This window comes from Nicotiana sylvestris, chromosome 2 (genome assembly GCF_000393655.2).
Source record: "Nicotiana sylvestris chromosome 2, ASM39365v2, whole genome shotgun sequence".
In the NCBI taxonomy this organism is placed as follows: Eukaryota; Viridiplantae; Streptophyta; class Magnoliopsida; order Solanales; family Solanaceae; genus Nicotiana; species Nicotiana sylvestris.
In genome coordinates this window covers 121,386,441-121,400,140 of record NC_091058.1, presented here as the reverse complement: position 1 = coordinate 121,400,140, position 13,700 = coordinate 121,386,441, and the positions used below count along the sequence as shown (strand labels likewise).

General features: G+C 36.1%; 2 protein-coding genes across 2 annotated transcripts; both read left to right on the top strand.

The window, feature by feature from the left end:
- Positions 1–1,115: 1,115 nt before the first annotated feature.
- LOC104213644 (probable inactive leucine-rich repeat receptor-like protein kinase At3g03770) lies at positions 1,116–6,656 on the top strand. Its single transcript, XM_009763172.2, has 7 exons — positions 1,116–3,002; positions 3,135–3,268; positions 3,802–4,045; positions 5,008–5,219; positions 5,306–5,331; positions 5,562–5,673; positions 5,999–6,656. The coding sequence occupies exons 1-7, from the start codon at positions 1,649–1,651 to the stop codon at positions 6,221–6,223; spliced, it is 2,307 nt and encodes a 768-aa protein (XP_009761474.1). The 5' UTR covers positions 1,116–1,648; the 3' UTR covers positions 6,224–6,656.
- Positions 6,657–7,358: 702 nt separating this feature from the next.
- LOC104213643 (triacylglycerol lipase 2-like) lies at positions 7,359–13,261 on the top strand. Its single transcript, XM_009763171.2, has 9 exons — positions 7,359–7,622; positions 7,734–7,847; positions 10,774–10,914; positions 11,404–11,514; positions 11,593–11,736; positions 11,847–11,887; positions 11,995–12,074; positions 12,176–12,271; positions 12,650–13,261. Exons 1-9 carry the CDS (start codon positions 7,443–7,445, stop codon positions 12,970–12,972), a joined length of 1,230 nt encoding a protein of 409 aa, XP_009761473.1. The 5' UTR covers positions 7,359–7,442; the 3' UTR covers positions 12,973–13,261.
- The last annotated feature ends 439 nt before the right edge of the window (positions 13,262–13,700 follow it).

Genomic DNA, 13,700 nt, shown 5'->3' with positions numbered 1-13,700 from the left:
GCACAAGAGTGGCTCTGATACCATCTGTAACAGCCCAGTCCGCTAATGATATTGTCCGCTCTAGGCCTAGGCCCTCACGGGTTTAAAACGGGTCACTAGGGTCTAAGGGTTGTTAACTTATATACCCAGCATCCCTCTTGTGTTTTGCCGATGTGAGACACACAAGAGTGACTCTCATACCATCTGTAACAGCTCAGCCCGCTAGTGATATTGTCCGCTCTGGGTCTAGGCCCTCACGGGTTTAAAACGTTTCACTAGGGTCTAGGGCTTGTTAACTTATATACCCAACATCTCTCTTGTGTTTTGCCGATGTGGGACTCTATCTAAAGTCTGAAGTATTACATTAGGAGAGATAAGATAGGAATAAAGATATTTGGGACAAAGTGAGAATGAACTCTGTGGCGAGCAAGATGTGGGAAGCGAGGTTGAGATGGTTCGGGCATGTGAAGAGGAGGTGCCCAGATGCCACGGTAAGGAGGTGCGAGAGGTTGGCCGTGGTAGGCATGAGGAGAGATAGAGGTAGGCAAAAAAAATATTAGGGGAGAGTTCATTAGGCAGAACATGACACATTAGGCAGAACATGACTCTTGATAAGAGGATGTGAAAGTCGAAAATTAAGGTATAAGGTTAGTAGGTCGCAGAACGTATTTCTTTTTCATACATGTATTGTCATCATTTCTCTCGTATTTTCTAATACGTAGATCTCTATTACTAACATGTTTTCTCTTTTGCTTCCGTTGTCTTATTATTATGCTGTTATTGCTTCTCGTTATTGCTTTATTTTTTTCATCGCTTCTTCATTGATGTATTTCTGTTCAATTATATTGTGACTATATTTTTTTTTTGAACGGAGGGTCTCTCGGAAAACACTCTCTCTACTTTCACAAGGAAGGAATAAGGTCTATGTATACGCTATCCTTTCTTGACTTCACTTGCAGATTATACCGAACAATTATTGTTCTTGTAATGTCTTTCTTATTTGATCTTATGATAGGAATTTGAATTAGTCAAGTATGAGTCCGAATAAGATGATTAAACAAAATCCTCAAAACATAATGTGATACTCCCTAGTAGTGATATATATTACTTTTGAAACAGCTAAAAGGCCAAACAAACCTTCTTTTGCTAGCTATTTAAAACTGTCACACAGAGTAAACTATATTGAGGACAGTACTGGAGTGAGGAAGAGTGAAAATAGTACCAGTAGTAATAAGAGCCATTTTCAGAAAGAACCGAACCGGACGGACGGTCACCATTAATGGCAGAGGCCTCAGGAAACTCGCGATAGACCACTCACTCATCTTCTGAATTGAATGCATGTTCCAATTAATGCCTTCTTCTGTCGGGTACTCTTTTTCCAACAACTTCTCCATTATATAAACATTTCTCTTCTTTTGATTCCACCTTTTTAGCCGTACAAATACCCATTTATTAGTGCTTCATTATAGAGCTCTCTCTTGGCTTGACCCCAGAGTGGCTTTATTATTCTTTTTGTTTTTCTATCTTTTTCTCTTCTCTCAATATATCTCTGCCAGGAAAAAGAAAAACATTCCTTTGATACTCAGTTTAGCTTGTTTGTTTGTTTTTTCTCTTAATGGGTATTTTTCAAGATTTGCATTTCTAGGCTCCATTTGAAGAAGACTGTTAAATGGGGTGGTTAAAGGTATTTGTCACAGTTTTATTCATGTGGGGTTTCTTGATCCAAAATACTCATCAGTTAAGGTCCTATGAAACTGAAATTCTCCTTCAGTTAAGAAAGCACTTAGAATATCCAGTGCAGCTGGATGTTTGGGAAAATTACAATGATGACTTTTGCAATTTGGGTTCAACATTGAATATGAGCATTATTTGTCAGGATAACTCTGTTACTGAGCTCAAAATCAAGGGTGATAAGCTAGTTAAAGTCAACGAATTTCATGGAGTTGCAGTTCCAAACAATACCTTATCCGAACATTTCTCCATTGAATCTTTTGTTACCACTTTGACAAGGTTGAGTAGTTTAAAGGTTCTAACTTTGGTTTCTTTAGGCATTTGGGGACCCTTACCTGCTAAAATTCATCGGTTGTCGAATCTCGAAGTTTTGGATATGAGTTCAAATTTTCTTTATGGTTCAATTCCATTTGAGATGTCTACATTTGTGAAGCTTCATACTTTGACATTAGATGGCAATTTTTTCAATGATACTCTCCCTGCTTGGTTGGATTTGTTGCCAAATATTACTATTTTAAGCATGAAGAATAACAGGTTGAAGGGTCAAATTCCTACTTCAATTACTAAAATTACAAGCCTAGCTGATATTGTTTTGTCACACAATGCACTTTCTGGTGAATTACCTGATTTAAGTGCATTGTCTAATTTGCATTTATTGGATTTAAGAGAAAATCATTTGGATTCTCAACTGCCACCCTTGCCACATGGATTGACAACTATTCTGCTTAGCAATAATGCTTTCTCGGGTGAGATCCCTGAAGAATTTCGCAAATTGAATCAACTTCAACACCTAGATTTGTCGAATAATGCTCTTACTGGAATGCCCCCTGCTGATTTGTTCTCTTTGCCAAGTATTAGTTACTTGAATTTAGCATTTAATGTTCTGAACGGTTCGCTTCCTGAAAATCTCAATTGTGGGGGTGAACTTGGTTTTGTTGATATTTCTGATAATAGACTGGTTGGTATGGTTCCTTCTTGCTTGAACGCCAGTTCAGATAAGCGAATTGTTAAGGTTAGTGGAAATTGCTTGTCTGTTGGTACCCAATATCAGCATTCGGAGCCATATTGCAAAGAATCAAATTTGGCAAAGAAACACAACACAGGAAAAGAGATAGCGATATTGGTTGGTGTTGTTGGGGGAACTGTAATATTTGTGGTGCTTTTGGCAGCTGTGCTTCTCATCTTCTGTAGAAGACAGCATGCACATCACAATGTCGATCAGTACGTGTTTCCCAAAGTAGTGCAAGATAATGCGCAACCTAATATTTCCGCTGAGCTCCTGGCAAATGCTAGTAAGTTGTAATTTGATGTCATTTTCAATTTCAACTCTAAAAAGGCAGATTTTCTGGTGAAATGTTTCTCCATCAGTCGACTCAATTTTTTCTTGGATTTGATAAGAGCTTCTTTAACTTATTTTACCTCAGGAATCATTTCTCAAGCAGCAGCACTAGGATCACAAGGTGCCCCATCATATCGGGTGTTCTCCATGGAAGAGTTGAAAGAAGCAACAGAAAACTTTAATAAATCAGCATTACTCGGTGAAGGCTCCATTGGAAAAGTACTTCTCTGAAACTATTTATGCTTCCTAACTAATTGTGGGGAGAGGGCATAGGATATTGTTTCCTTTCATATATCCTTTCAATAGTCATCGTATGTTTTTCGGAAAAGTATATTATTTTGCTAAAATAAATTCTCATCCATATGATGCATACTAACTCTTACCAGACACTGAAATGGATGCACAAGTCACCAAGATAAGCAGTGGAGTAGAGAGTTTCTTTTTTTCCATTTATGATGGATTGTCTATGTGCATAAATGTTGTATTCTTTATATATGTATCTTGACTCTGCAATTTAATACCATATAATGGTGGTCAAGAAAAGAGCAATGCACATTTTGATTTGGCACCCACTGAACTTAATGACAATTAATATTAATGGGAACGCCCTTGCATCGCTTATGTAAAGTGCATGTGCAGTTAGTCGATGCCTCTTCAAGCCCTCTTTTTGTTGTCCCAAGCCATTTCTTTTTGGTGCTTAGAAATGGACAATTTTGTTTAGTTAACATCTTTAACATTTCTCTCCATCTCAGATTTACAAGGGAAAATTAGAGAATGGAACCCATGTTGCTGTAAGGGAATTGATCATTTATAGAAGATGCACTAGTTGGAACCTCAAACTCCGAATGGACTTACTATCAAAGTTTCGCCACCCACATTTAGTTAGTCTTCTGGGTCACTGCATTGATGGTGGAGTGCAAGATGACTCAACTGTCCCCAGACTTTTTCTGGTTTATGAATTTATTCCTTGTGGAAATTTGCGTGCTCGTCTTTCAGGTCAGTGGTATAAATGTTTCAGTAAACATTTGCATAGACATATACAGATATACTTGATTGAATATCAAAAGGTACATGCATATTGCTGGTAGTTTCTGTAGGAGGAGAAACACGTGAATTCATTGCTTTGTGGCACCAATAATTTTCTCACCAGAAGTCATCAAGTACCATAAGCAGAGGGGTCAAACAAAGAGAACATGCGAGTCTGGTAATTCTGTTTTGTACATGAGTTCATCGTGGAGAGCTCATGTTTGATAATTCAGAAAGTTCATGAATCATGCTTCTGCTGTCCAACATAACTAGAAAATGAGAAGGAGTACTTTTAGATATGTAGTCAATAGCAAGGAGAAAGTAACTTGATGAAGTACTTGTTGAAATCCAATACATGAAAATTAACACAACTGTTGCAGTGTACTGATATTCATGTTCACGTCACTTTACATTTACTTCAACTAAGAGTGATTAATGATTTTTGACTTGCCTCTTTAAGCCAAATACCAGCTGTTCAAGACTCACTGCCTCAAAGCTCCATTTAGTAGGAGGCGGCACATTATGCTAGTTGAATAAAAAAGTATTTTTGTTTTTCAGGATCGTCTGGGTAGTTTCTTTCCCTCTGTTTATCCAAGCTTGAGATCTGAAATTTTACAACGAAGTGAAAAGCAATTAGTGTAGTTTGATGAAACAATCTGTGTTAGCATTTCAAGTATCTATAGAGATATAAGCAATCTATGTTAGCATTTCGTTAATTTATGGAGCTATACATGTATTACTTACCTGTTCAAAACAATTATGGAGATATACATGATCTTCTTTGAATTGTTTGTGGGCTGACACTTCCACTGCAAAATGCATTGGCGCCTATTTTTATTTTTGTTGTTATTCATTTTTATCTATCCTGATATGTCCAATGAACTATAGGGAGTACATGTTGAGCTTGTGTAAATCATCATGTTTACTTGCAGAAACTACTCCAGGAAAGGTCCTCAAGTGGTCAGACAGGTTGGCAATTCTGATTGGTGTTGCCAAGTCTGTTCACTTTCTCCACACGGGCGTAATTCCTCCTTCATATGGAAATAGCTTGAAGACAAACAATATACTGCTTGACGAGCATCAGATTGCAAAACTTAGTGATTATGGAATGTCAATCCTTATGGAAGAAAGTGAAAAAGTTGAGGTATGTTAAATTGATATTCAGATGGTCAAGGTTATATGTTTTATGGCGACAGTGTAATATCTGATACTGATGATTTCCTTTTTCAGGCAAAAGGAGATGGCTACAACTCCTGGTATGCAACTCTTTCCTCAAATAGAATTGCAGAGTAGTCTGTTTGCTACTTGTATTCCTAGTACAACTGTGATATATATTTTCCTTTATTGCCTCTTCTGATTATGGCATCCCTTAGAGGATAGATGGAAATGCTTCTCAATGACAGTTCAATCATGTCGAGCAGAGGCATCTATTCTCAACTATAGCTGTTGGTAAGGTTCAATTTTGCTGCATTTTTTTCTTATGCAGGCACATGACTAAGAAAGAAGACGATGTGTATAACTTTGGTTTCATATTACTGGAGTCGCTGGTGGGTCCTATAGTTAGTGGAAAAGGAGAAACATTTTTGCTTAATGAAATGGTATGGGACTGCTAATTTTGATATGCAACTCCTTTGTCATTGACAGTAGGCATAAATTGTGGATCACAAACTTTCTTTCCATCTCTTGCATTTTGGGATAACTTATAAACGTTATTCCTGTTCAAGACTCTGGTTGCTATAAACTTAAAAGTACAGATCCCAAAATTCACTTAACACTCATAATTCACTCTGTAGCTGACACAAGATTATCTTTGCAACAAGATTTGAATTTTTCTATGGCTCCAGCATGTCACAAATTTGTAATTTTATTGGGTCTTCGAATAAACGTCTGTGACAGCAGTCGAATGTTCTTTTTGGATGACAGGCATCCTTTGGTAGCCAAGATGGTCGGCGCAGAATTGTAGATCCAGCTGTGCTAATCACTAGCTCGCAAGAGTCTTTGTCAATTGTAATATCCATCACCAACAAATGCATAGCTCCTGAGTCACTGAGCCGCCCCTCGTTTGAGGATGTCCTCTGGAACCTGCAGTATGCAGCTCAAGTCCAGGCTACAGCTGATGCAGATCAAAAATCTGATGCAACTACATAGTCATGAGGTATTCAAGAAATTCAACCGCATCTCATCAGGAATATTTGCTCATGGCATGAGCCCCTCATGCTGCTGTCTCTAGTGGGAGTTGAGTTAGCTGACTTCACTATGGTTGTGGGAGCACAAAATGAATGCAACCCTCAGCCTCATTCATGTACAAGCTTCTTGTCCTCGTTATCCTTTCCTTTGTATAAAAGTGTAAATTCGTCGATTCTTTGAATTTTAGAATCTAGAAGTAGGTGATGTTGCAAAACAGAATTAGCCTTCACATGAACTTGTATTACCTTCCTTCAGAATGGATAGAAAAGAAACAGATTTAGCTTAATGTCTGTCCAACCTCAAAATTGCCCTTCATTCTTCCGCAGGGCGATATATCGAAGTCCCAAATGACAACAAGAGGAAAAATCATGGAAGCAAGTTACTGTGATTGTACTACTATAAGATTTCTGTTTCCTCTTATGTTATTTCATCTTAATCAGTGTATTTAACCAATAAACTGCCGCTGTTCTCAATAAAGAAAAAAAAGGCAGTAGAAAGATCTTCATCTGTTCATCATGTTGATGAGAGTGGATTCTGAAATCATTAATCTGATAATGTATTTAAGAAAGTCATTACTGATCCAGTCGATTAATCTTCATCTTCCCTTACAATTTGTCACCAGAATTACTGAAGTCCCCACCAATTTACAATCCCATCCTTCTTCTCCTCAATCCCTTCCCCTTCGAAAGACAAAATTAAATACTGTACTTTTCTCTAAGTACCAAAAAGAATAGCACCATTATTACTTAAAGAGCTAAACATGTATTTTTAACTATGAAATTAAAAGTTTTTTTTTTACTATAAAGATGGAAGCTTATTTAAAGGGTAGTTACAATATCCAATTACTAGGTGAATTTTAAAATTGAAGGTTTGGTGGTTGAATTACACCAAATTATTCTGAACTCCTCATTTTTGTCTTCTTTTGGGAGGGAGTAACAAATTCCAGCAGAAAAAGACCAAAATATGTTTCCACCTCTCTATTCCACAAATCCAAGAGACTGTCTCCATTTTCCTTGTTTGTTTTTGGACAGCGCTCCCTCTTCTGTCCATCTCTCCCTATATATATATTATATACACACACGTTTCCTCGCTTTCAGAACTTTTCCAGTGCACACTGCATACATCCCCCTTCTCCACTACCGACTCAGCTAATTAAACGTCCAATTAAGTTTATATAAGAATGGCGCCCCGAAACTCCCCGATTCTTAGTATTTTAAGCTTAGTCATATTAGTGGTGCAACCATATCGGGCATTTGGCTCTAGCAGGGGAAATCCTTTCGGCTTCATCACTGATGATAATAGCGCTGGCATGTGCGCCTCTGCCGTCATTGTACATGGTTATAAGTGCCAGGAATTTGAGGTAATCAAGTGTTCAATAATTCAATTGTTCTCCAACTCTTGGCCAATTAAACGAGTTGATTTCTATAAAATGTACTAATGTGTTCCTTTTTTTTTTTGTTGCATATCTCAGGTAACAACTGATGACGGCTTCATACTTAGCGTGCAAAGGATTCCCAAAGGCCGTGATGGAGTTGGTGGTGGGGCGAACCGGCCGCCAGTGTTGTTGCAGCACGGAGTTCTTGTGGTAAGCACCTTACTATGACGCTAGCTTTAGTACTATTTCACTACTGTTACACGCGTGACTATATAATTCAGCTACCCTTCTCATTTTCTATTTTCTAATAGCAAGTACAATTCGAGCTTAGGGACGAGAGTGAGACTTGCTTAACCTCTAATACGTATTTTGCAGTCTACCGGATCCAAGTTATTAGATGATAAGTGAAGGATCAGTATTAATCATAAAAAATCGAAGTTAATTTCAAAATTGCCTGACGGTTTTGTTCTCTGGCTAGAAAAAATTGATTTTTTTTTTCGTAATTACTAATGCCTCACAATGGATTAAGCAGGGTTTTTCATAGTTCTCTTAGGGGCTTTTGGTTTATTTGTTTAATAGCCTGCCAAGCTTCTCCAAGACCAAAATTATTATTTTTTTCTTAAAAAAAAAGTATTTTTCTTAAAGTTGAGGTATTTGTCCAAACTTATAGAATGAAAAAAAAATGCTTTTGCGTAGAAGTAGAAGGAGATTTTGGAAAATTGAAAAGAGCTTTTGAAAAAATACACTTAGAAGTAGTTTCTAAAAGTTTGGCCAAACATTAATTGCTGCTCAAAAGTATTTTTCAAATTGATTAGCCAAACACAAATTGCTTTTCACCAAAAGTACTTTTTTGAAAAATACTTTAAAAAGAAAGTTCATTCAAAATAAGCTGATTTTAGAAGCTTGGCCAAATAGGCTATAAGAATAAAATATATGGGATATAATATAAGAAAGCTAAATTTGTAATGTGAAACAGACAATATTGATTAGGGGTATACATAAGTCGGGTTGGTTCAGATTTTACAATTACCAAACCAAACCAATTGTGTCGGATTATTAAATCTAAAGACCAAACCAAACCAATAAAACTCGGATTTTTCACTCTCGAGTTTTCGGGTTATTCGGGTTTTTTCGGTAAAATCTTTGTAGAACAAAACATATAAATTATGCTCAAAAAATTTCTTTAGTCCTAGTAAGATACAACTCTATAAAGTATTTTCCAAGAAAATAATACAAAATATGAGATATGTCATGGCATTATCCTAAAATATTCAACAATAAAATTATGTAATATAAATATTGCTAATTAAAAAGCCATAATAAAAATAAATATAGTCTAAGAGTACTAAGTCATGCTAAAATAAGTAGACTAATAAGGGAGTATTAAATACATAACTAAACACTAAAGAAAAAATAAAAATAGGTTATGCATTTTATCTAAATTATTGCAAAACAAAAAATAGATATTCAACACATTCCCGTTCGTAGTATTGAATTAAATTTCTTTTGTTAGCATTAGTATTGATTGATTTTGGTTTGGGCTTTTGTTATAGCACTATTTAATTTACTAATATTAATGGCTATAAAACTTATTGGAACATTGAAAAGTTCTAAGTCCAACCTTGAAATAATACATCAAAAAATAAAATTATGAAATCTTTTAAGAAATATTTATAAATTACATCGCAATAAGTATATTTATATATTAAATATATCTAAAATTTATATATATGTAATGTCGGGTTGGTTTGGTTTCAGTTTGAATTTCTTTAGTTAAAACCAAACCAAACCAAACCAATTATGGTCAGGTTTTTTTCCAACACCAAACCAAATCAAACCAACCCATAATTGAGTTTTTTTTCTCGGTTTGACTCGGATTATCGGATTGGTGCGGTTTGTCGGTTTCCTTTGTACACCCCCATTATGGTTGCCTAAACATCAATTACTCCATCAGAAAATATACTAGGACATGTTAGTGGTGGACCTTGTCCCCAGTATCATCTTTGTTACATATAGGAGTACATTAATGGTAATTAATCCTGTTACAAGCTTAACGAGAACATTCGGAATCTTGTCGACCACAATTGTCCTATGCGCGAATCTTTTGCCAAAGTGGGCATTTTTATTACACGCGCGTGATTAAGCTTACACAATCTATTCAGTGTACTCACTCGATAAATAACACAATATTCGAAAATTTGGATCCTACCTTTTATATTTTCATCAATCAGAATAATAAAAGAGCGTAAAAGTTTTAGCTTGGAGTTGGTATTAAGTGCTTGAATGAAAGCATGTCAGAGAGTTCAGTTTCTTACTTCCATTTAATATATCTCCTCAATTTGTAGTATAAGCTTTTTTTTCTCAAATTTTCTTAATTGTGATTTTTTTGTGGTTTTATTTGTGGAATTGTGTAAGCAATTTAATATTCCATCAATCCCATTTTACGCTGTGTTTTTGATTTTGTACAAAGATTAAAATGTCATTAGTTAGTGATAGAGGGAACAAAATTATCAAACATAGAGCATTAAAATTGCATATGCAATATTTCCCACCCTCTTCAAATTGATTTAAACTTTACCACGTAGAAAAGGCAAGATTCCTGATTTTGTCCCGGACCCAATCATAAAATGTGCGTAAATACGCAGAGTTTTGTCAACCGCAGACTCACATGTTGGCCGGGCTAGTATTGTAGGCTAGTACTCACGAGAAGGCAACACAGATTTGTTTGTTTCTTCGCTTTGTTATATGCAGTGAATTCGTACGACTGGATACTCTTTCAATTTTCTCGTGACAATTAACCTCATCTTGATGAGGCAAAACTTATCACTACTAAACAAATATTGTACTTCCATTCAACTTTTTTGTTTGATACAATATGGACATTTTCATATAGCTAGAACATATTCCAATTTTACCCCCTCGAATTCGATACAAATTGTTGATTGTGGGGTACTTTTATTAATTTATACTACTATGTAGTATGTTTGTCGACATTCTTTCTTTCTAGTTCTTCAATCAAAATATGTCAAGCAATTAAGTTGGAAGAAGTACAACCTACAATAAATTGAAGAGTATTTCAATTTTAATTCACTGCAACTGTGGATGAAGGAAGCAAATTTGGTCATTGTTTTTTCAGGATGGAGTGACATGGCTGCAGAATTCACCAGAACAATCACCGGCGATGATCTTGGCAGATAATGGCTTCGATGTTTGGATTTCCAACATCAGGGGAACCAGATACAGCCGTCGCCATGTGACTCTTGATCCTAACAGCTCGGTATCTCCTTCGATTCCACCTCAATGAACTAAACTTTTTCTTAGTGCTTGCAAAACTGCTAAAAAAGAATGAGGAGAAGTGGAGAACAAAACAAACAAAAAGAGGTTGTTTGATTAAGTTACTACTTATGCCGGAATTATAATGCATGAATTATTTATGCGGTAATGAAGGAATTGTCATACATGAATTACTTGCTTCAAAAGAATATGTTGTCTTTACATAGTTTAATCGCCACATTGCGAATGCATGTACTCCTATTCCACATACTACTTCTCATAAAATAATATTACATAGGTTCCCACATAACTTAATATTGGTATTATCTGTTATCACTAACCAGATGCTACATTAGTCATGTGGCGATTGGCGATTGTTTTTTTCTTATGCAGTCAACCAAACATCGTATTATATGCAGGATGTTGTGAAGGGATCAATTGCTCCAATACCACAACTAAACACATCCTTAGCTTTTTTCATTCTGGTTTACAGGACTACTGGAATTGGACATGGGATGATCTTGTCGTTCATGACTTACCTACTGTCATTGATCTTGTCTTCCAACAAACTGGGCAGAAAATTCACTATATTGGCCATTCAATGGTAATTTTAGAAGATGACACAACAGTTCGATCATAGTGTAATAACTGATCTGATCTGGCTAATATATTTAATTAACAGGGAACTTTGATAGCTTTGGCATCTTTCTCAGAAGGGAGAAACCTAGACAAGATAAAATCAGCAGCCTTGCTCAGCCCAGTTGCTTATTTGAGCCATATGACCACTGCCCTTGGTGTAGTTGCTGCTAGAGCCTTTGTAAGCGAGGTCAGTGCAAAATGTAAATTTACTTCTTTTATCTGTACATATTGCAAAGCTTAAGAGGAATTCATACATTTAGATGTTTTGATGATCTTTATGGTTTCCAATGTCAACAGATCACTACAATATTTGGTCTAGCAGAATTCAATCCGAGGGGGTAAAATTACTTCACCCTTCTACAACTAATGTTCTTTGCTCTTCTTGTTCTTCCTTTTTTTCTCCCTTTTTTCCCCATTTACCTCAATTGTTGACTGTTTGTGGTAGTGAGCCTGTATCCAATTTTCTCAAGGCCTTATGTGCTCAAGCTGGAGTGGACTGTTATGACTTGATAACAGCACTTACTGGTACTGATCTGCCTTAAAGTTAATTTTTTTCTTAATTTACTTATGGAGTAGTTTGTTATGATCACTGTGCAAAGTTAAATAACTTCCCGGTATAAACGTAGGAAAGAATTGCTGTGTAAATGCCACCACGGTCGAGCATTTCCTGAAGAACGAGCCCCAGTCTACATCAACTAAGAATCTCGTGCATTTGTCTCAGAGTATGTCCATTTTTTAAGTACTACAGTATATATCAATCTGACAATCAACTAGCCTTAGTTCTAAACTAGTAAAGTAACTAGGATCGGCTTATTCAACAATTATAATATGATTAATAGTACCCATGCACGACGTTAACTATTAACTACAGTATATGTCAATCTGGCATCAACTCGTGCATTTTTGTCTCAGAGTAAATCCATTTTTTTTAGGTACTCCTATATATCAATCAGGCAATCAATTCTAAATTAAGTAGCGGTTATGATCGGCTCCAGTATTCAACTATAATATGATTAATAGTACCCACTCAGTATGTTAACTATTGATACTGCGAGCATCAAGCTTCCCTACTGCTTGTAACTATTGTCAAATTCATGCAGCTGTTAGAGATGGTGTCTTGTCGAAATATGACTATGGGAGCAACGACTTCAATCAGGCGCACTATGGTGAAGCCAAACCTCCCAAGTATAATTTGACCAACATCCCTCATGATCTACCCCTCTTTCTCAGCTATGGAGGCCAAGATGCACTATCCGATGTTCAAGATGTTGAGACATTGCTTGATTATCTTAAGTTCCACGATGTAGACAAGCTGCATGTTCAATATATCAAGGATTTCGCTCATGCGGACTTCATCATTGGAATCACTGCTAAAGATATCGTCTATAACCAGATTATTGCCTTCTTCAGAAATCAAGGATAAACAGTCCTGCATCAAAGTGCATCTGATTGTATTAAAAGAATCACGGAAGTGGGAAGATAACTCAAGGAATGGTGATAGTGCTTTTCGTCTTTTTTAAAATCTCAGAGGTTTTTGTGTTTGTAAATGATACGAAGTCTAGTTTCCACCCGCAATCCCCTATTTCTGGAGGAAGATTTATTCAAGAAAGATCATAATAAATGTAATTATTCTTGGGATTTTTACCTTCCTATGCCATATAGTAAACTATATTATCATCCATGCTTAACTTTTAATACAATTACCTTTTATATATCTAATTATCATTTATGTACATTTTAGGGGTTTTAATGGTATTAATTAGTCTCCTAATTTAACTCTACCGTATATTCTCACTCCCCCCAACTTTCTCTCTCCAAATCCTACCCCCTCACCATGTATCAAACCATACCCCACGATTTCCTCTTCAATCACCCACTAGTTGCTCTTCTAAAACCAGCGAAAATCTGTAGCCCCTCCACCATTGACAACCATTAAAAAGCTTTGAATTCGAATTTAGGTTTTCAAAAGACAATGTTTATTTGGATTGGATGTTGTTGCAAAGAATTGAGTATTCTCTCTAAGTCTCTCTCTGTCTCTCAATCCCAAATTTCAGTAATATAAAGCAAAAGAAAAGAGAGCAGCAATTCCACCATTGACAGCCATTAAAAAGCTTTGAATTCGAATTTGAGTTTTCAAAAATCACTATTTGT